At 33.5% G+C, this 23907-nt stretch overlaps 2 protein-coding genes across 2 annotated transcripts in view; both read left to right on the top strand.

Annotated features, from left to right (window-relative positions):
* LOC148612247 (protein timeless homolog) overlaps positions 1 to 9767 on the top strand; it is a 58142-nt gene extending 48375 nt beyond the window's left edge. The window contains exons 23-32 of the mRNA XM_088593507.1: positions 141 to 267; positions 1310 to 1392; positions 1870 to 2091; positions 3495 to 3638; positions 3967 to 4026; positions 4971 to 5089; positions 5220 to 5530; positions 6390 to 6572; positions 6945 to 7180; positions 8346 to 9767. Of these exons, the coding sequence (XP_088449633.1) occupies positions 141 to 267; positions 1310 to 1392; positions 1870 to 2091; positions 3495 to 3638; positions 3967 to 4026; positions 4971 to 5089; positions 5220 to 5530; positions 6390 to 6572; positions 6945 to 7180; positions 8346 to 8473 (1613 nt within the window). The 3' untranslated portion in view covers positions 8474 to 9767. The remainder of the gene's footprint in view (positions 1 to 140; positions 268 to 1309; positions 1393 to 1869; positions 2092 to 3494; positions 3639 to 3966; positions 4027 to 4970; positions 5090 to 5219; positions 5531 to 6389; positions 6573 to 6944; positions 7181 to 8345) is intronic.
* Positions 9768 to 11976: 2209 nt separating this feature from the next.
* On the top strand, positions 11977 to 22562 carry LOC148612246 (uncharacterized). Its single transcript, XM_088593506.1, has 8 exons — positions 11977 to 12184; positions 16066 to 16137; positions 16711 to 16740; positions 17280 to 17470; positions 17971 to 18059; positions 18708 to 18968; positions 19323 to 19450; positions 19710 to 22562. The coding sequence occupies exons 1-8, from the start codon at positions 12060 to 12062 to the stop codon at positions 21277 to 21279; spliced, it is 2466 nt and encodes an 821-aa protein (XP_088449632.1). The 5' UTR covers positions 11977 to 12059; the 3' UTR covers positions 21280 to 22562.
* Positions 22563 to 23907: the final 1345 nt, after the last annotated feature.

The raw sequence follows: 23907 nt of genomic DNA, 5'->3' as shown, positions 1-23907 counted from the left end.
CTTTTTATTTGCATAAAGAAACCTCCTTTTCACAAGACTGTTGACTATTTATATTTTTCTTTCATATTCAAATGTGAATGTAGTTGTCTGTAACTCATATGTGCTTCCTAGATTTTCAAGTTTTGTATTTTTATCAACAGAGAAGGATATTGTGGAATGTATAATGGAGAGAATCACCGATGATTCTAAAACTAGGTCACAGATCATCAGGGAGCTAAAGAAACAAAACCTCGTAGCTAGTGCTAAGGAACTCAAAAGAAAACCGGGGTAAACTACTGTAAAGAAAACAAATGCATGTAAAAACAATTCTTATCTTAGTTTTTAGATACAGAAAACATTTGTATCTAAAGCATAAAGAAATATGAAATGATGTAATAATAATAGCCCTGCAACTCTTTGCACAAAAAGTTGTAAGTGTAAAATTTATTGTGTTGTGATTTCAAAATGCTTTTTTTCGATTGTGATATCAATATTTACGATCAGCATAACTAATGAGTTTTTGTGAAATTGATGCCTGCTTTTAAGGAGAGGGTATACTGTTTTACCATTGTCAGTCCATTTGTATGTCCGTCCATTGGATTTACCATCCATCATACTTTTCTAACAGTTTTTTCTACATTAGAATTTACTTGCCACAGCCACTTGATGATATTTTAATTCATTTAAATATAAAGTGTGTCATATCATGAGATAACAGTTTTGGTTTAGAATGTCTAGATTTCTATTTTTACCAAATACTTAGTTGGGATGTGGGTATACCACAAGACAAGTGTATACAAGCTGGTATTGATTTGCTGAATTATTATTAATGAGCTATAGCATGAGTGTTGGGAAGGCTTGTTATAAGCAAAGTTGTTTCTATGTTGCAAAAGTAAGATAACTCTATTTGAATAAAAGTTAATATTGGGAAGAAGTTATACTCAACATGTGGAAGATAAATTTGAATCACCTTGTCTGCTCATGCTTCCATCATTCCATTCATATTTTGTCACAATTATTTCCATTCCCAATGACCGGATTGATTTCAAATTTGCTTGCTGTCCAATACCAACTTCCTGTATGAGTTAGGTTATTCCTGGTCAATGTGTACAACTCCATGTTGAATTACGAAATATTGATTGATTGATTATTGGGGTTTAACGGCCGAGCAGCAGTATTTCAGCTATATTCAGGCGAATGAAAAATTGAATTGACCGTCAGTTGCAGTTTGGTTTCTCTTAATATCAGGAATTTTTCAGAAAATTTACTGATGTCTTTATTGGAATAAAAGTTAAATGAAATTGATAACCATTATACAATATTTTTTTAGAGGAAGGAAGCTACCTGGTCCCTGGACAGAAGAACAGGAAGAGGAGCTTACCAGCCTTTTTGAACAGTACAAATCATCTCCAGGTAAAAGAACAAAACCCAATCTTTCCATGCTTCTTTGTTCTGTCACAGCAGGAAAATGGTTGTTTTAAAATAATTTCTCATTCTGATTTTTTGCATTTTTCATGTCATCAAAAACTTAAAACTTGTTCTAAGTAAAGTGAAATTTTAGTTATTAGAAGTAAAGAGGGGCATTTTGTAGAGAGAAAAAAATGTTCTTAGACCTTTCTACTCGAAGCTTATTCACATTGGCTGGAAAGGCAAAACTTCTAGGAGTATTTTAGTGATTACTGCCTCTTAGGATTGCTCAAGTTTTGCATTGAATTTTACCTATTCTGTATTTCACTAGTAATTTTATAGAAATGAAATAGTTGTAAATGCAAATTAGTTCACTAGTTGTCTTTTACCTGCATAATATGTGACTAGTTTTAAGCTTTTCAGTTGTCTTTGCCGCTAATTGTATAGTGAAATGATTTCAGCTGTATCTAAACTCTGTTTTAGATCCTGTTGGTAATATTATGTCGATGATGACAGTCCATAGATCTAAACCCCGTGTGATAGAGAAGCTGCTTGGTCTTGGACTTGTCAACGATAGGAAGGAGTTATACAAGAGACGTAGTAAGAAGTCCAAGAAAGAAGATGACAGCGATATGGAAGATGGCTATGAAGAAGATGGAGGTTTTGTTGTCAGGAGTGACAAATCTGACGACAGTGACAGTAGTGGTATGTCAGTAACTCTCACTTCATTACACTCAGCATACACTTTACTTGCACTCATATTACACTTTACTTACACTCACCTTACACTTTACTTACACTCAAATAACACTATACTCACATTCACCATACACTTTACGTACATTCACCATACACTTTACTCACACTTACCTTGCACTTTACTTATACTCAAATAACACTTTATTCACACTCACCTTACACTTTACTTACACTCAAATAACACTTTACTCACACTCACCTTACACTTTACTTACACTCACCTTACTATTTACTCACACTCACCTTACCTAAAACTACACTCTACATACACCTGACTTACTTTCACATTACATTTAACTTCAGAGATGATTTTCTTCTGTTTTTAGTAGAATTCTGCTTTTTCAAATCTGATTTTACCGTTACAATTCCTTTTTTTACTCTTTATTGGCTACCATTTTGCAAATTTCCACTTTGTTTGTTAACCTCGTAATATCAGGTCTGTAACTTACATTTCCACTTTACTAGGAGACTTCAGGTTAGTAAGCCACTATCTGTCTGTGGTACATCACTTTTATTTTAGTTTACCTTACATAGACACATGAAAACAGAGATAAGGTATATTCTTTTTTTTTATTTTAGCAACAATATTGAAATCGACATGTACAATTTGTTGTTTACAGTCCCACTGGTGTTACTACATAAATATTGCAAACACATTATTACAATTGGAATCTCTTCCACATCCAGTGTACTAGGTAGCAAATTAACAACTCATTGTTAATGCATATCTTTATTCATGAATGACATATTGTTGTAACACAGGTAAGTATAACATTGAAATACATTGTGGTAGTGATGATACAGGGACACAGTGTAGGATGTTGATATGTTACTTTGATTCGATTAACAATACTTAGCACAGAATTCGATTAACTATACTTAGCACAGAAAATAATTGTTGATCCAGTGAATATTCAGATACATATGTTGTACTAACTAATTTATCAAGAGTTATTATATGTTAAAAAATTAACCATATAACAGGTGAACATTTGTACTGGAGAAAGTCATGTTTCTGAACTTTGGGGTGTTAAGAAAGTAACTATTATATCAGAAATTTGTACGAAATGGCTACTACATCCAGATTGAATAGGATTTGCAAAAAATATTGCTTTTCTGGCTTATTTAGTCAGTTCTAATGTTTTGGGGTTTTTTTTAGTATAAAAATGGGAAAAATTTATTATTGACACGTGTGAACAATTATATTCTCTTTTCTGGGCTTACTCATAATATATATTATACTATATTATGCTATGATATTATATCTAGTGTAAATTTAGGATTTGATAACTACTTTAACTAAAAACTATTAAGACTGAAATTTATCCATTTACTTTGGTTTTTTTTAGGGTCAAGTTCTGAAGAAGAGGAAGACATCGGAACATCAGAAAGTGAGGATGAATCAGACAAAGGACAAGACAGTGATAAAGAAAATGAGGAAACACCAACAAATATAGACATGGCTTCAGTCATTAAAAATCTTATTCAGAAAGGTGACTATAGTTATTAAAGAAAGAAGATGGTGAAAAATCATGACAAAATGCTATTTTTTTTTTATTTCTAAGGTAATTTTAGTGAAGTATGGTAAATTCCATATAAACAGTATTTGCATTACATTAAAGAGTTAAAGATGATGAAATAGTCTTATTTAATAGAATATACACTGAAAAAATACTTTAAAAAAAAGCAATAAAATGCCTATAATCTTACAAGAAGTAAAAGGGAATGAACGATGTTTATTATGTTTTGATAGTATGCTGAGCATCCAGTTACTTGTGCATAAATAAAATTATAGATTTAGCATCTACAAAAATATTTCAGGTTACAAATCCCAAATTCAATGGATACAGAGAGCATTGAAAAGATGTGCTGATAGCCGAAGTAAGTTTTAGCTTAAAATTAAAATGTTTTATATAAAGGAATGCTGTCACGATATTAACCACATAGTTTTGTCTATATGAAAGGTTTTTCCATGTCTCCTTTTACTAAAATTACTGTGTGCAAGAATTTCATCAACATATTACAACTCTGCTCTTACTAGTTATATTTTTATAATGTAGTTGATGACTCGTTTTTGATGTAACTCTGAAGCTGTCACTAATTAACCACTATGGAGTATCAGTTTCCCATATTCACTTTTTCAGTCACTTATTTTTGCAGATTCTGTCTAGTGAAGATAATTATTTCCAAAAGTGATAAGCATTTTATAGTGTAAGATAACAATTTTTTTTTTTTTTTTTTTTTTGTGCTTATCTGTCTACCTAGTTAATAGCAAAAATTTAGACATTACGTTATGTCAAATGACTTCCATTGACATGCCTTGGTTCACTTGACATGCCCTTTAACAAGAATAATGTTTGATGTCCTGTATGAAGCAGGATCTTAGCTTTCTGGAGCTCTGTAGTTCACACCCTTGATTTTAATGGGGTCTGTGTTGCTGTGTACTTTTCGTATCCCAGCTCAATGGAAAGAGAGGGATTGTACTTTTTTACCCTTGTCAGTGTTTCTGTGTTTCTCTCTTTCCATGTATCTCTAAAACTTTTTTCCATCACAGTTTCCTTACTAACTACTCAGTACATCAGCTTTAAATTTTCTACACATTCTTTCTGTAAGTATGCCATATGGTGGGATTCATTTTCAGAAAATTTGGACAACTTCCTGTTTACTGTGGACTTATTGTCCTTATATTTTGGTTGAAGATGGGAGTATCACTAGTGAGACTTAGCAGACAGATTTCTCATTAGTTCCTTTGTTCCCAGTGTTTTTTTGTCTTATGATTTCTCTACATTTGACATTTTGGTACTTATTTTGTGTTTCATTTTTAGCATCACAGGTGTCAGTACCTATAGTACCTTTGACAGAAGAAAACGAGACAGCTATGGAGGATCAGATGTTCTTATCCTTTCTTACACAGATTGGTATTGCTGCACCTGCTAATGAACAAGTATGTTTGTACACCATTTTCAAGGCAATTATAACAAACTAAATTTTTTTTTTTTTTTAAATTTGGAACTTCTCTATTTCATCTCTGTACTAATAAAAATTGTGAAATTATCTCCTTATCTGTATTGTAGGAAGCGTTCTGGCGAATACCAGCAGAGTTGGATGGTCAGGAAATACTTGGTATTGTTGAGGGTATCACTTTGGATGAAAATGATGAACCTATCAATGCCCATAAAATCAAAGTTCGGAAAGCATCGAAGAAACTGCAGAAAAAGAGCAAGAAGAAGGATAAGAAAAAGGAGAGTAAGAAACGAAAAGAAAAAAGAGAGAATAAAGAAACAAAAGACAAAAAGGAGGATAAGAAAGCTAGTGCAAAGAAAAAGATGGATGTCTTCAAAGCCTTGGCTGAGAAAAGGAAAGTTAAAAGAGGAGAAGAGAGGAGGTAATGTTTATTTAATTTCTCTTCAACCCTTGTATTATTATATCTGTCAATTCATCATCAATGTCAGACAAAAGTACTGGGGTCATATGTGTTACTCCTAGAACATCGTGCCCAAGTCATTAACTGTGGCAAACTATTGTTTGTGGAGTATAACTATGGTTTTGTGAAATTTGGATTCCTCATGATCAAACAAATGATGTTTATAGGACTACTTATTCTATATTTCATTTTATGATGCTCCTTTCTGTATTCAGATCTGCATTTTTTAGAAAACCATACATTCATCTCCCACTAAAATCAACCAAGCCAATTCAATGATGATAACTCTTGCAAAGTGCCCATTTCATGTACATTCTATTTGATTCGTATTTCGAAAGTGCAAGAATCTAATGATAAAACTAAGACATACTGGTTTTGTGGTCTGTAACTGTTTCTAAATTAGAGCCAAAAGTGAATCTGGTGGGATTTTGACATGCAAGAATCCCCACCTGTGTGATTTACATATAGACTGGTAATGAAATGAAGTCCTTGAATCCGTGAAATTTTGACATACCATGAAAATTGAAACTAGAATTGGTGTAAAATTTGGCAATTTGTAGGCAAAAAAGTATACGAAAAATTTTGGAATTATTTATTTCGGCAGATGCATTTGTGGTAACAGAGTACTTAAGCTCAGAGTTAAAATTTCATGGAATTTATTTTGGTGTTTAACAGACAGCTAAAATGTGCCAAAATTAACACCTTGGCAAAACTTATCTGCTGTAAATTTTTCATATGAATCGTACTCCCAACTGATATTATAAGGAAACTGTGATACATTTGCTGTAAAATGAAAAATTCTATTATACCACTTTCCCAGGAAAGCAAAGATGTCTAAACTAAATGATAGCTCAGATGAGAATGTTCCCATGGAAACAGAACCCCCACCCCCTCCTCCTGATCCTGTAGCAACTACACCTAAATCAGTGGCAGAGAAAAAGTCCAGTTCTTCAACTAAGAAGAGGAGAGTAAAACGTTTGATTGACTCAGACAGTGAGGACAGGTAAGAGATTTTCTAGTGTTTGAAACTAACGATTGTGGCAGGAAAACGGTGAACTAAATTGAAATTACATACAGTCTGGATTTAAAAGACCCTAAAATGAATTTAATGCCTTGCTAATTTATTGTTACAACAATAAACAAGTATAGCTTTATCTTTCGGAAAATAAAAAAATAAAAGATTCAGAATGTTGTTTGCATTTGTCCAGTATTATACATGTATAAGTAAGAAATCAATAGAAAAATTGTTAGAAATTCCTTTTGTATTTCTCAAAAAATATTAGAATAAAACTGCTTTAGACAATATTGCCAAATGCCTGGAATAAATTAATATCTGTATCTGTACTACTTGGAATGTTTTACTTATTTATATTAGTGACAAGGAAACCCCAGTTGTTGCAAGGGAGACTGGTGAAAAGGCAGATTCTGAGGAGGAGTCGCAGAAGGAACCTCTAGACTTTGGCGATGAAGAAGAAGAATCCTCATCTCAGAAGCGTCCTCTAGACTTTGGTGATAGTAGCGATGAAGAGTCCCAGCCACTGAAACGTCAGAAAATATCTGATTCTGATGATAGTGATGATGACCAACCTTTGGCTGTAACTAAACAATCTGGTATGGATCTTTTAAAATTAGTAGAATTGAATTCTTTAACTTGGCGAGTGGATGGTATATTGGAATCACCTTGTCCATCCATCTGAATTTTATCACTGTTATCTTGGCTTTCTGTGGATGGATCGATTTCAAATTTGGTGTAAGGTTTTATTTAGATGGGACATAGTGAGAGATTTTGGGTGCTTTCTGATTTCAACTTCCTGTAAAAGTGAGGTATACCTAGCCTGACAGTTTGTGAAACTTTATGGGGTTTTTTTTTTGTTACTACTCCATGATATTTTTTTCTGGAAAATAATATTAGCAAGTTCCATAATAGTTTTTTTCTGATATGTAAAGTGTCCTTTTATGAAATCTACTCAAAGTACTGTTGTGATCTTACAAAAACCTTCCCTATAACCTGTCCTTCCATTTGCCTATTATTATGTATGGTGTAGGGATTGAGTATTCAGCAGTAGCAGGGGTAGAAATTAGGAAATACAACCTGGTAGCCCAGACCATATTTTTGTGTAGTATTTTCTATATATTAAACTTAATTTTACCCGAAAGTTTGGTAGCCCAGCTAAAAATCTGGTAGCCATGGGCTACTGGCCGACAGCTAATTTTTATCCCTGAGAAGTGATTAAAAGCAATAGTGAAGGTTATTTGGGTGGGTTGAAATGAATTGTTGTGAAGGTTATGTAGCTCATGCACCTTGGAAGCACTATTCCTCCTAAACTTCTTAATTTTTATAGAAATTTTATAGGAAAGAATTTAATTATTGGTGTGATGCCTGCAAAGGGAGATAATCCAAATTCAGTTCTAAATCCCTCAATTTATGGCGTAATAAGTTGAAATACCCAAAAGGAGATAAATTATGATTTTATTCTGCCAAGGGAGATAATCAACAAGTTGGGTTTCTTGTATGTGTTAAAACCTAATAAATGTAACTCCTCCCAAACCACTCCTTGGTTTTTAATGAAATTTCATTGGAAGAGTGGCATCATATGTTGATAAGTAAGAAAGGAGATGATTAATGTGACATTGAATTGAAGATTTTCCAAGTTATCTATTTAAGCACTTTATTATTCTTCCTTGCATTATATAATTCAGGGTATTTTCAATCTAGGTTACTACTAATATTAATATTATTTACTGACACCAGTTCATTGTATATTGTGTATTTCAGAATCTTTCCCAGCTACAATGCACAGTCAGGGAATGCAGAACTCGGATGACTCAGAAGAAGATGACCATGTTCCTCTACGTAAAGTCATACAAAAGAAACAGATTATTGAAAGTGACGATGACGATTGAAAATTTTATTGTTCTGATAAGTGCATACTCTAAGAAAGGTGTTAGAGAATGGTAGATGCCATAGCAATAGAGTGCAATATTACATGTGTATCATTGTGTATTCAGCATTTATACTGAATAATATTTGCACATAAACTATTATAGGCGAGAACAAATTGCTGATTTGATGTATTAACATTCAACAATGTTTCAATATTAGTAAATGACAGATGGCAAATTTATCCATATATTTCAAGTAATTGCCAAAAACTGCTGCCTATTCATTAATCCCCCTCACGAAAAAAATGTTATATTGATATATAAAAGCATTTATAATTCATTAGGCCTGGTGCCACAAACAAGAAAAAAAATACTGAAATCTGAAAATATTCTTAACAACCCGTGACATCATAAATCCAAAGACTTTGATTGGACTTACTTGGGAAGTTCAGAATATGTTCAGACTTCAGTGGCTCCATTATCAGTCTCATTTCAATGAGGAAAGCTGTGAACACAACTGCGTACTTAATTTGTAATAGGTTACACTTAAACAGCCAGGAGGCAACTGATTTGTTTGATGAACACATTAATATCTTCTTTTTTTGTTGCATTATAAAATTCAAATACTTTTGTCTTTTAAATCCTTACATCACATTCACTTAATAGTCAGTGTATTATTGTATATATGAAAAATCATTGTGTACACCAAGTTAATTTAGAGCAGTAGATTTATCTTTCAAAACACAGTTCAGGGAAAACTGAACCCCTTTTGCACTTAAGTAGCACTCCAGGTAAAAGTTATGCAAAATGTGATTCATGGTTGGAACGCCCATAAATTTTTGTCCTCCGCGATGTGTTGCGAGGGGACATGGAAATGCTGGGCGTCCGTCGGTCCGAGTTTTCCGCACTTTTTTTGTTATGCTTTTACCAAATAAGTTTGTTTTTGGTATGTGGCCTTATTATGAAGAGTTACAGATTAAGTTTGTCTTTTGTTAGGGTTGATTGATTTTTATGGAAGTTTTGGCCCTTGGCCTTAGAAAATTTCAATGAATTTAAATTTTTCCTCACTTTTTTTTTAGGTGGATCACATATTACAGAATTTGCATGATTCTTACAAAGACTGCTATTGAAAAAATTGTTTAGCTTTGACAGATGCTCATTTTACCAGTGTCTGGTTTAGACAGGTTTTCTGATTATTCACGGTTCAGTTTAGACAGGTTTCACTGTCTTACTTATTTTTCTCTATTTATATTATAAGTGCTATGACATTGTGACATGTTTGTTGTGATTAAAAACAATCATGATACTTTGTAAACTTACTTGTTATGATTTAAATATAGTTCGTTCTTTAGAAGTAAATTTATTACTATAGTCAGGGTCAACAATTGCATTGAATCACACAAAAAATATTTTGAAAATAAATGAAACAAGTCAAGTCACCTGCCTTATTCAGTTGTCCATATTCACAGTGTCAAGTTTTTACTTAATTTGGAATTGTCCAAATCTGTTGACATCATAATCTGACAACACAAAATCTGCAAGATTTTTTTTTTCAATGTTGCTTGTTGCTTATAAGCAGTCTGACTGATAACTGCCTTTACTGGCAAATACAGAGTAATTCATCTTTTAGCTGGTTATTGTTCCTACCAATCAATTCTTTACGATTGCTTGAAAATAGTGTGATTGTCACCAGAGATTCTAAACAAATCCAGGATGCATTACATTGAGATTTTCACATAAGGAATGAAAAAAAATGTTTTAGCCAAATGTAACATTAGAACTGATGTTTGTAGTTTTTAAAGGGGTGAATTGTTTACAAATGGAAAAGCAACAACAAAATTCATCTGATTGATTAGTAAAATATCTATGAAAATATAAACTTAAATGCCTATGTATGTTGAGAAGTTTCAACCCCTATATGTAAACACTTAGATTGTTCATACATTGTTGTATGTTGGTATTACTTAAAATCTAAAATGTCTATCAAGAAATCTAGCACTTGTTCCAATACAAAAGCCTTATAATGTTGCTTATTTACATCTATAATACAACCTGAAAAAGTAATGAGATTACACCCCTCATGCATAGGTGAATACAAGACTGACAGATCAATTGGGTGCACCCTTCCACTTGATGAGGTATTTTTTGTCGAGTCATGCTCGACTTCTCTGATAATGCTATTGCATATTTACTTCATGAGAAACGCCACCATATGAAACCTGTTGACTGGCTTATGGGTTCCCTAAAGTGTGTAGAGCTCGAGAGGGGATAGAGTATTTTATTTGAGGGGGGCGTATATATGAATATTTGCCAAGCAGAGGGAGGTCATTTTTTTCTTTTGAGGGAATTTGCCCGATTAATGCAAAATATGCACATATTTCTTATATTACGCTCAGGGGTAGAGATGTAAATTTATGTAAAATAGATAACGGACAGAAAACCCAATGGTGAACATTGGGATAACTCAAATAGGCCAAAATACTAATACATGGCCAAAACAAGAAACAAAGACAATATACATATACAATGTAGCGAACCGAATAAGTTGATTACATACAAAAACTAAAGATAAGGAAAACAAAACGTCTCACAAAAAAAATATGACACTGGCAATATGAACTCCCGCAAAAAAAAAAAAACAACAATAAATGATCTGTGCAAAAAAAATTTTTTTTTCGCAATTTGCCCACTCCTACAGCCCCGTATCCTCCACTGGAACTCGGTATCCATACCTCTTGGAAGCTAGTTCATTTGGCTCCTTGGTATTCAATTTGATTAACTACTTGAATTGATAAGTGTCATTCCAGGGATTTGAAATACGAGTGCTTCGTAAGCAAATGAAAGACAAGAAAAGGTAGTACTTGAGATTTGAGTAAGTTTTTCTTCAGTTCTTTATAAGTGTCGTTCAAATTGTGGATTGGAACGTGAAAAACTAACATGTTAAACGTTGACGCTTTACTACTATAAACAAGTATATTTGCTCAATCTTACGTTAGCTTCTTAGATAAGTAAACTTACCTTTCATACGTATAGATTTACAACAAAGATAAATAAATAATAAATCTAACTAGATGTAATGGGTAGCGGCTTCTTGTTATGAAATAAAAATGGTATGTCGATCCGTTACTTCATGAAAAAGACCGCGAATCCCCGTTTCCCGGGACAATCCTTTGCATTTTTTTACTTAATTGTAAGATAATAAAAACAAGATAATCCGCTGTAACATATTAAAAAAATTGACCGTTTATCGATTCATCTTAAATACTATTTAGAGTGATAATGCGAAATGTGACGGTGAATCTGTCATTTACGAAATAGGTATTTGAACGACTTTTTATAATAGTCTATCTGGTTGGTTCATTTATTTATATTTAGAACCGACAGTGTGCCTCTGGATTTAATTTTTAAATCATAGTCGTTGAAAATATTGATCCGGTTAAGCTTATTAAAGGCCTATGTAGTGGGTATAAAACTTCGGAAGCTTTCGGTGTTTAAAATACAACTAGTGTTAAATATTTAATTAGCATAACAATAAACCTAGCAACGAGACGCGATCTAAAGGGTAACTGAATGTACAGGTGGAGGGTGTCAATTTTTAGTTAGGATAATGACATCCCTCGAGCTATTTCGCCCCTCCGAACACGAGCCCGCAGTGCCGAAGGAGTGGGGTTCTGGAAAATTCAAAGAGGATGTGAATGTTTACGTTCCTGGGCCACCTACTTGGCAGTATTCGTAAGTTTTTTCACGTTTCGATTTTTTCGTCCATCTTTTATTTGGACCCGACCAACCAAATTGATCGTGTTTAAGATACATTTATGATTTAAATCTAAGATTAATTTGTTTGTATGTCTGTGAGATTGTAAACAAAGATATCTTTCTTTTTTACACAAAAGTTTCATAGTGTTGTTATGATATATCACAAGATATTAACTGATCCAGACGTATTCATGTACTTGTGTCCAAAGAATTGTGCTCCTTAATGATATCCAAGGTCATATTTGAGTCTCCTAAGTACCCAAAAAGAACAAAGCTTTCAAAAACAACTTTCTCGAAGGCCTTACGTCCAGTGAGTTCCTCTATTTCGGTCGTAAACCTATTAGTCGCCCATTTCTCCATACATGTATGTGGAATTATTTGTCTTGAGTTATATCAAAAACTTGCTTCTAGTGTTGAAATTGCCCTTAAAACACATCTACTGTGTCGATGTCCCATGTTTTGCCCGAGAGCACATTATTGATATATTTTTCTTAAAGCAATTTCACTTCCTTTGGGACAACCCTAATGATGTACTATGCATAAAAAGTGCAAGCATGGGTCTCTAGGTAGCTAGCTGATTTCATTAGCTGTGCTTTTTATATTGTGTTCGTCGATGATCGTTTCATTGACTTCCAGTCATGTTTAATTCTGTCGTGAAGCACCTTTAATTCTCAATTTGGATGCTTCTTGTTTTATAATGTATCATTCTGTAAGGTTCTAAGAGAACATTGTATTGCACCTGTAGTGATATATATATATATATATATATATATATATATATATATATATATATATATATATATATATATATATATATATATATATATATATATATATATATATATGCCCCACCAACAACGCACACACACAGACGCACTCTAATGCAAAAATGACTAATTCATGACTAGAAATGTGTGGTGTCATTCGATTCACAGTATACTTTTATCGATACTGTCTAAGGGGGTATACCCCACCATGGGTATCAACGAAAAAGTTTAGATCGCAGGACGCCGGATTAAAACCTAGGCTTCGACGTAATAATTAAGCTTTGTTACATGACCATATAACAGTAAGGTATAAAATGATCCCCTTGTCGATTTCATAGATCAATTTACAATCATATGCATGGTAAATATCACACGTGCCTGTGCATAAAATGCAAGTTTAAACAAAATTCTTGGTACGGTTTGTATTCCCATACATGTAGTTTTATTTTCAGTCTCATTTGAACCAAAACATAACTCTGCTTTCTGTTGGTTATGTGTAACTTTTTTAGCTTGATGTACTTTCTAAATCCAGTGAAGTTTCGAGTGTGAGAAACAGATTTTCATAGAAAGCACGTTGAATGCGTTATATTTCAACATGCGTTGCATTTCAACAACAAAATGCACTTCCCCCTTTATACACATACGTTGTAAAATTACATTTTTGATTCTAGGTGTGATCAGGTATTTCCGATATTTATCTAATGTTCCATGCTAGAAACCACTACGCGAGGGCAAAATAAGAAATGTCTTGTCATTAACTTGGTGATTAATGGCCCACATCGGACTGAACACTTAATTCAAACAGTGAACTTTTTTAATTTCGTTTATATCGATACATTAATAAGCTATTATATTACCTTCTCCTTTGAAACTTTAATGAAAGTTTCACTATTTCACCTGTCACACAAAACACTTCAAGTTAAATTAATTTTTATGTTTTCCAATTTTGTTTAGCTATGCGGAGTCATTCTCTGAGGAAACTTTCTATTTAAATCCTTATCGGGGCTTTCTATGTACTGGTGGAGGTCTTATATACAGGACAAGTGCGAGTGATTGCAGAATCGATTGCACCTCTTTAAGAGACTATTTATTAAATTTCTACGGAAATGATATGGATGACTCCAGATTTGAATGGCATTCTCCAGATGTGTTTCTTTGTATACGGGTCATGTTTTTTGACAGAAAGCAGATTAAATATTGAATTGACATATACTATTGGGTTTCCATTTAACAATATATACAATCAACTTATAAATCGATATATCAGACAGATAAAATGTACTTATAGTCCGATTTATAACCTAATAAACATTGTAGATAATAATGTTTTGTTAAAAAAATAAATAGTTTGAAATTAAATCAATAAATACTAATTATAATTGGGTTATTCCATATCGATTAGTAAATACCTAAATTGGTCTATATCTATTTTGAACTATTTGTAAATTTAGTTGTTTTGTTTTATGCACGTCACTGTGTATAGTATGCGAATCGTTTTTCAATGACGTAACAAGCAATTCTTTAACCGTAACATCCATATGATTGCATAACTTTAGAAAATGTACATTGAGTCGCGGCTTAATTTGGCAACGTGTCGGTTGATTTTTAAATTTGTTTCTTCATCATCGTGGTAGATAAAAGCTGGGGCCAATAAGAAAAGTGCGTATTTATGATGCATGATTTTGGCTTCATTCATGCTTGTGCTACCCCTAGTACATTCACAATGACTATGTTTCGATTACCTTTAAGTTGAAAATTTGTTTAATAAGGCAAAGTATGTTAGACTTTTAGGGAATCTATATCATCTAGAAGTATGATGCCCGTTACTCATGAAGTTACTCGTTTATTCATTATTCACTTACTTATTATCAGCGTTGAAATTATCAAAACCGGACCAAAATTTGACGGGAGACACAGATTTATAGACCGTTAACATTCATGGACCCTCTGACCCATAATGTCTATATTCTGTATCCAGCCGGACAAAGGATTATTGCGCACCCCGAGTTTATGCGACACCGTCTAACACGTTACGTATCTCGACTGCTATTAGTTATTGATGTTCCTGTTTCAGTCAAGTGGTTCCAATACACTAGAAATTCGATGTTGAAAACTAATATAATAAAATACCCAAAAGGATTTACAAGAAACCGGATTAAAGTCATGGATATGCATTATATCACGAGGACATTACACCTAGCTTTAATGGACTTTCGATATATTTGTATAATCTCCTTTGTAATGAGACCAAAAGATTAATTATTGACAAAACAAATTAATATCTAATAAGTCTTGGCAATCAATATTTGTAGACCGATACATGTGTATGACATGAAGTAGGTTCCATTGATTAAGACTTCTGGAAGAGTAATCAAGGGAACCAAGGTTATAGCGGTAATCAAAAGAATGCAATCCAGGGACAAAGACCAGACATGGAAAACAGACATACACAACAAAGAACACAAAGCAACCAAAATCACACATACAAAGCAACAAAAGTAAATGAGCAACTCGGACTCCACTAAAAACTGGGAGCATGGACCAGGTGCACCGGTAGGGTTTAGGAGTTATACATTAAAATACGAATAACTTAAAAATCATGAACTTGATACAATTGGTCACAATCAACATCTTTTAAAATTAATAAGGGACATTCTTTTCATTGTCATTTATTCCGTTTTTTTTTCAAATTTTAGTATTGACAATTTCTTTCACTGTTCTAGATAATTTTAACCCTCTCTGATGACATAGCTTTGTTTTCGAATATTATGCACATTTGCGTAGTATACTCTCTCGGAAAAAAAACGACGTCAGCTTTAACTTTTTTGTACCTCAAAATGCATCTGCATTCACAGCATTACAAGAAACTAGAACATAATAATATGTGATATAGAAAACAGAAAATCAACTGGTACGTTGATTATAGGATCATATGAAATGATGTTTTTATTACCATGAACCGCATCACGAGACGACCTGCGATTCATTCTCGTTTTACCGTAATTTTGTTTTCTTATTTGTATTGTTTTGATTAGTTCTTTACATTTGTTTTATTTGTTTTATCTCAAGTTAAAAATTGTTTTATTTTAGAGGGGAACCAATCAAACAACACTACGGACTCACACAGCTAAAGCTGAGCAATGTTAGAACTAACGACCAACTGTAAGTAAATTCGGAAAATAGTCTTGACATTTACACTATAGTTAATGTCACAGGAACTGGTGAACCTAATATGGACATATAAACTTATTTGTAATTGTTTTAACGTTTGAAATTTTATGGAGATAGCAAACAATGGCGAAATGACTTATCAAACAACCCAAATTATTTATGGCGTGTCCTTGTTTCAGTACATAACTATACATAATTCTTATGGGTATACAGGAACGATGACCATTTCTACTACATTGCCGGATCCAGTGGGTCCGGGGGTCGGAACTCTTCTTTTGTTAGATATTATGTTAATTTCATACACAATTCTGGCAAAAATTAACAAAAATAGCATAGAACCACCCTTTTTCTGGACCCCCTTTTTCAAAATCTCTGAATCCGCACCCATACTGGAGCATAACTGTTTGCAAAGTGAAAGTATGTACACTTGTTAAAAATAGGTAACAAAAGTACTTATCTTCTGAAAGAACTTTCTTTCTTCTTTGTGTCATCAAATATATTTATTGTACTTTTACAATTTATTGCTTTCAAAACAAGTTAATATTTACTTTATAATTGTTTCAGGCTGGCCAAGCCACAGGAAAGTCAAATGGGGTAAGAAATGAAATATTGATTGTACGTAGAATCATGTGAACAAATAAATTCTCCTCTTTTCTGCCTTTTTATTCTTCTACTGGACCTTTCTGGTCCGTCAATATCTTAGAATAGAGAAAAAAAGTATGAATTATTTAAAAATCACCGATGCAATGTTCGTCAATTATTCTAGGCAAATGAAAACCATTACATTGATTAAGCAAATTTAAAGGGTAAATACAAGACATAATCATATATACGACAAAAATAAAACACAAACAAATTATGCAAAACTTTATCTCCCATTATCTACTACAGCTAGAAGCTAGGATCATGATTCGTTAGTTCATTAACTGGTTTTACTTTTCTAACTTATTCAAATTAGCCTAATATAGGAGGAAAAAAACTATTTTGTTATATTTTTGCTTTTTTATTTTGTTTTTTTAATTACCATGTTTAATGACAATTATGTTATTTGAATAGATTTGTTATATTCGTCTGTAGTTTCCCTTAAAGAAGATGAAGATTGTACAGGCTATATTATATCTGGTGTATTTCAGGAGAATTATGATTAACAGAGATTTCCCAGCAGAACACCCCTACAGTTCACATATGCCCAGAACTGCAGTTTTCCCAAAATTTGACGCTTCAGAGGACCCCAAAAGGGGTGTTTTTGCTAGGGGACAACAACCGATCAATTCTGAAATGCCTGCCACTGCCTTTGATGTGCAGATTATCCATAAAACGAAAGGTAATTTGAACTAACTCAAGGAAGTAGACCTTGTGTAAGGAACACAACTCTTACAAATCATTGGAACGTTTTTGTAAAGTATTTAACATCAATCGAATGTAAGCATCAAAGCAACTAGGGTTGATTTCATTCAGTATCAAATAAACGCTTGATAGGCTTTGGTGAAATTGAATATGATAAATATACAAACATAACACTGATTTGAAGAGTGATGTCCCTTACCCTAGGTCTACCTCCTTAACCCGTATATTTTGCAATAAATTGCGAATTGTTCATGATTTCAATTTATATTAGTTTTTTATGGGGATGATTTAAAGCAAGTTTGAGTTACGATAAATACATTTACTAGGAATTTCAAAGCCGTCTGCAATTGGATGATGAAGTTGTTTAGTTTCTTATTTTTGCTCAAAATCTGTCAAGCATACAGGCATTCAGTTAAACTTTTTTATGAAATATCATTTTTTATATTAGCATTTAACTATTGACTCTTACATCTATAGGTTCTGGTCTTCGACATGAACTTCAGGCCCTCCCAAAAGAATCAGAGAAAACCGCTTTAGAATGGCAGGGAGAACGAGGATTTCATCAGGTAAATAGATTTGGTTCTCTTAGTATGATTAATATAACAATTCAAACCTTTCTGACGTGGCCTTCCAAAGAATAGGAAAATTAAGGTGAACTACTTTTCATAGGATTATCTTAATTATATGTTTTTAAAACGTATCAGTGCCGAATAATTACAGTTACTGCGCATATCATTTAAATATGCTAATCTCATTGGGTGATCGGTTTTATACATGATGCTTCATGAGTCGATGAAACACATCTTCGTACTATTTACATAGACCAAGTTCAACATTAAGTCGACTAGTTTTATTGAGCATTAAGTATTGCCCATTTTCTATGGATATGTAGAAATGAAATAAAAATAAAATAAGAGAAACATATGAAATGTTATTATTAGAGCGCTGAGCGGTCACACATTTTGGATATCAAGGGAGCTTCATTGAAAATGTGCTACGGCCAATGCTTTTACACGCTGAAAGAAGTTTAGTTGAGACACTAATGAAAACATTCACGATATTGTCTTCACAAGCAGACTAAATATAACCAGACAGAAAATGAGAAAATAAGAAGAAAAAATGATAACTCTGTTTATATACATATACTAATAGTATGCTAAGATTTGAGATATACATACCTTAATTTATTGTACATATACGTCTCCCCTTTTTAGCTTGTAAAATCACACGGAGGAAGGCAACAATATTATCCAATACCACCAAAAACTGTTGTTCCAAATCTCCAAGAACGTGGACCGGATATGAACTTGTCTGACCACAGTGCGAATGCGCTTAGAAACATTGAACGTGACCAATGGCAGACGACATACGATTTACAGCATACTGGGATTGGACCGTCAAATCCGAAGGCACTTGACAATTTGAATAGCAAAAGAAATGCGTATGCCACATTTGGTGTTGATGATGACCAACTGGTAAGATTCTTATTTTTTTCAAATAACAAATTTTATATATAATCCAAAACATACACGTGTAAACTGATGAATTCATAACTTGAAAAAAGTATTTGATTCAGGTACAAACGTTAAACATGTCAACCACTGGTATACATCAGAACAACCTGAAACAAAGTGTGCTAAAAGCATATTTTGTGATGTCATAATCTGGAACCTTTTAATAGACTGTGTTTGCACAGACTTAAAACATTAAGAAAAAGGGAAAATGTTTAAAAATCCTATGTTTAGTTTATTTTTGCTCTTATGTTTTTTCTCTATAACTCTTCTACTTCAATGTTATTGTAAATTACAAACATTTAATTTTGATTTCAGTATCCAAGGTCTAAAAACACCTTTGATCCTCCAAGACCATTTGAGGGAAGAATATCCAAGAAACTGATACCAAAACCTCCTCCTCAAAAACCTGGCTCGTCATGTGGAGAAAACACATCATACAAGAGGTATGAATATATTTACCTTACTTACTTTAATCTATTTTTTTCTGATAAAAAAGATGATAAAATTCTTTCCACTCAGTAAGCTAGTAATAAATTTTGGATCATTCGGAAGTCTTGCTCATTTCGAATTTGAATGTCTACTAGAGGTAGGAACTAGCGTTGAAAGATGTTTAGGGAAAAGACTGTATATTATGTCTTTGTACCAAAGCCAAGAACTATAAATGCAAGTCAACATTTGTCTATTATTTTTATTTTCCTACAGGATGATGACACTAAGAGAACGCGAGGAAGACAGATTATGGAATGGTAAAGAATATGTTAATCTACCAGAATCGGCCAAAGCCAAAGAAAAAACTGTTCGATGGAAAGAAATCAACGATACAGCGCACCCAGAACCTAATCTCGAGAAAGTTGAAGAGGCAAAGGAAGGACAACCAGCCGAAGATATACCATATTATCCAACCGTCGGTAAACCAGAGGCTACAGAAGAAAAATACCTGATGACGACAAAAGATCGCCAGGACGATAACTTTCAGGAAATGGAAGCTAGAAACAGATTCAAAGTTCTTGAAGCTCAGAAGCCACACCATGATCTGTCGTCTTTGGCTTATAAAATGGATAAGGCAACGGCGTCCGAAAAACCGAGAACATACTACAACCATGAAGGCAAATACAACGAGGAGCGCGCCGGAATGTACAGAACAACTTACGAACCCGAGAAACTTGTCCATTCAATGAACCCACGAGAGAGTAGTGCAGAAATTATGGACACTTTTCATTCCTATCGAGGTATCGACGATCTGAATTTACCAACTCGTCTGAATCAGGAAGTGAACGACTCCCTCCGATACAGTAGGACACTGACAACTGCCCAGGCAAATCTTGCCGGAGACCGTAGGGATGGAAGACAAGTGATCAGACCTCTTCAAGACTTGAAGCAAGCTCAGAAACAAAAACTTTTACCGACCGACTTATCAAGTAGAGTCCGCGTCCAAGAGGGCGAAATCCTTAATAAAGAGAGTGAAATGGGAGAAACATATAACACACACAAATTTCTTCAAGACTACGAATTGCCAAGATTTGCCAGAAACGAGCCTCTCAATGTCATGTCTACATCAAATCAAAAGTTATCGAACGTACGAGGAATATCAGGTCTTAGAAATGGAAACGGCAAAAGTGTTTCATTTGCTGAAAATGTTACAGTTGCTAGCGCTTCTGGCAATGGTCCAATTAGAGTGTTTGGACAAACCTCTAGTGGATTGACACCAGAGGAGAGAAGATTAATTGATTCAATGGGCGAAGCAAATACAACCCAATATACTAGTACACACGCCATGTATAACAAACAAAACTCTGATACTAATATCAGCAGAAGGGAACCTAATTTCACGATCTTCTCTATTCAAGCGCCACCTGAAGAAACCGTTGTCGAATCGAAACAAAAGCCTGTGATAACACAAAGAAAACCAAGGCGTGCTGCCACTTCAATGGGTGATACTGAGTATAGAGATGAATTTGGAAGTCTTTCATCAAATGTTGCTCCGACTAACCTTAGACATTCGTTTTCAATGAAAACAGCTTATGAAAGCCAGTTTCCAACTTATCATCATACAGGTTACAAAGATGACATGAGGTTCAGCTGGGAACCCGGATGTGGTCAGCCACGCCCACAAAGTACACTATTAGATATTCAAAATTCATTCTCAAAATCGTCAGTAAGACAAAAGTTCCACTCACGGTTCAGTGAATCAAATCCGGACTTACGAGAAAATATTATAAAGGGAAAGAAGCATTCTTTCTTTGGAATGAGTGGTCAGATTTTACATGGATAATATTTATTTTTTTTCCATTGGCTTTAGTGCACTTCAGCTTATCTAGTGTGGCAAATCTAATGCACACAAAGTTTTGACGATGAAACGAACAGTATTATAAAATATTCTTTGTTGAAAAACTGTATCTTTACGATAAAACAGTATTTCTATTTTGCTTTTTATATATTTTTTCTTTTGACTGTTTTATGATTCAAAAGAATCTTCAAATGAATCGAAATCATAAACATGTATGTGTTAAGGTTGTATTTGTAATTCAGTTGTATGAGATTTGCACCTGACAAACTTCTGTAATGGGTCTTTTTTTCAAATCAAGGCATTTTTTTGCTTTTATAATGTATGCAATAGACAAACTCTAAAATATGATTTTGAATAGCAAAACCTACTGACTAAAAGTTGAGAAAAAATAGATACGTTTTGACTGTATTTTCCTTTAATATGGCCGAACTGTTTTTTTTTATGAACACTGCGCAAGCCACCGACCATAATTCTTGAGTCTGTTTGGTCCGAATTTCGCGTATTAAGATGTGCCAATTATCTCCCTTTAAATTTTCTTTATGGATCATTGATTTTATACAATTTTTCCTTTGGCATGGTTCTGGTAGGGATCGCTGTTTTGTCTGTGATAGTTTATAGTTTTTGTTTATCCTATTGTTGCTTGTTAATTTTTTTACAAATATTTTATGTATACATGTGCACAATCAGTATTATTTCATGACAGTGCAAACTTTTTCATGTCTTCATTGTAAAATGCTCTCTGCTCATTGTTAATATACCGTAGAAGGTAGATCAGTATTGAGTCATGACAACTCCTAGTCTTATTTTTCGATTACCTCCCTTTGTGTGTTTAAATCGAAACACGTGACGTGTTCCCTTTCAAAAGGAGGTAAATTGTATTATTTCGATGCACTTGTGAATCTCTTTTTCAGACATTTCGTCTTTCCTTTCGTTGATCAGTGAGTTTTTTTCTTAATTTTCGTTCTTTGTGTCGGTTACAAAAAGGGATAAGATAAATAGTGATCGAAATGCATTTTGATCTCAAAATATATTAGAAACAGTATCCATTTTAATTACAATAGTAATGTTTTTCCTCAGCACGCGGACTTGTACACGAAGAAAATGGAACTCAACAATGCCCCTTAAAACAAGCTTTGATAGAACAAATGATATTTTTTCAAATTATAACAGTATGATGAAAACAAGATCACGGGATTAATGTTATTGTGACTCATTGGCGTGTCAAACTTGTATTGTCTTATTTATCATTAAAGATTTGCTCAGTTTTATTTATATTTTTATCTTTTTGAAGTTCAGTTTCAAGAGGAAATTATCCTTTGTGTTGGTGATTGTCACGTTCGTTTTCAGTCTCCCATTGACTGTTAAAGCCAATAGCGTCGTGATGATGATATTTTTACATCAATGATATTGGGAGTTCCAAATTCCTTCTGGAGGAGGCATTTAGTCATGTATCGTCACTTTACTACCCAAAAACTGGTTTTGGAGTAGTCTACGTATCTTTAAAACGTGACGTGCGTGGCTTTTTGTTGTATGGATATTAACTGCGTACCTTATTCTTGGATATAAAATCCCACAAATTTAAAGGTTTAAATTAAGACTGAAATGTTCGACAAAGTTAAAGACAGTAGAAACTTATGCCACCTGAAAAAAGACCACCGTGAAAAATGTTGGCTTTGAGGTTTTGTGAGAAAGCAACGGTTCATCCATGCACAAATCTTATTTACAGAAAAGCTACAAACTTTACATCTAGACAAGTGTTAGTGCAAAAATTTATTCATTTTCGCAAATAATTGCCCACCTCTCGTCTGGATTGCTTTAATTTAATATAAGAAAAAGTAAAATTATATATAAAAATGAACTGCAAAGACAGCAAGCGACGAAGCAAGGGTTAAAGAAGAGAGTTACCATTTATAGACATAACTTGCGATCTTAACCAAATCAGTTAATTTTAGCGGTAAAAGAGGGACAATCCTGTAGTTACGAAGTGGCAATACAATGGATACGAAAGAGGGAAAATCCCGTAGACAAAACAATACAAACCAGTACTTGGTAAAGTATAGGATAATTGTACATTGTATGAAGCGGAAGCGGAAGCGGGAAGAATAATTACTGGACTACGAGTAAATTCCTTAAAATCAAAGATGTATGAAGAACTTGGAACCGCTATATAAGCGACGTGAAAAGCACCAACTTATTTTGATGTATAATATGACTAATGGACTTGCTCCAAATTACCTATCAAATCTTATACAAACTTATATTGTTAATATTCATGATTATAGTATCAGACAACAGATTAAATATGATAACTTGCGCTTGCCTGTTTACAATACTATTATAGCGTATTCAAAGAGTTTTATGCCTTCTACTATATTCGTCTCCTGTACCAGCTTCCAACATCCACGAAGAATAGTCTCTTTGATAATGTTTTCAAAAAGAGATTAAACTTTGAAAATCCTGGAGCTCCTGCGTACTTCAACATTGGTAACAGAAAAGAGAATTTATGGATTTGCCAGCTAAGGTGTTAAGCTACTATAGCAGACTGAAATCTCATTTGCATCTTCACCCCTTGGCTGAGGATCCATTCTGTCCCCACTTTAGAGACTCCATAGA

Source organism: Perna viridis, chromosome 7 (genome assembly GCF_037379345.1).
Source record: "Perna viridis isolate PV_CMFRI_1.1 ecotype Kerala chromosome 7, ASM3737934v1, whole genome shotgun sequence".
In the NCBI taxonomy this organism is placed as follows: Eukaryota; Metazoa; Mollusca; class Bivalvia; order Mytilida; family Mytilidae; genus Perna; species Perna viridis.
This window is presented reverse-complemented; position numbering and strand designations above follow the sequence as displayed.

What these genes read in the sequence shown, in the direction of transcription:
- LOC148612246 (XM_088593506.1), top strand. Translation starts at nt 12,060, where the DNA reads ATGACATCCCTCGAGCTATTTCGCCCCTCCGAACACGAGCCCGCAGTG. An exon ending in GATTATCCATAAAACGAAAG is followed by an intron (nt 17,471 to 17,970) that starts GTAATTTGAACT and finishes TTACATCTATAG; the next exon opens with GTTCTGGTCTTCGACATGAA. An exon ending in GAGAACGAGGATTTCATCAG is followed by an intron (nt 18,060 to 18,707) that starts GTAAATAGATTT and finishes TCCCCTTTTTAG; the next exon opens with CTTGTAAAATCACACGGAGG.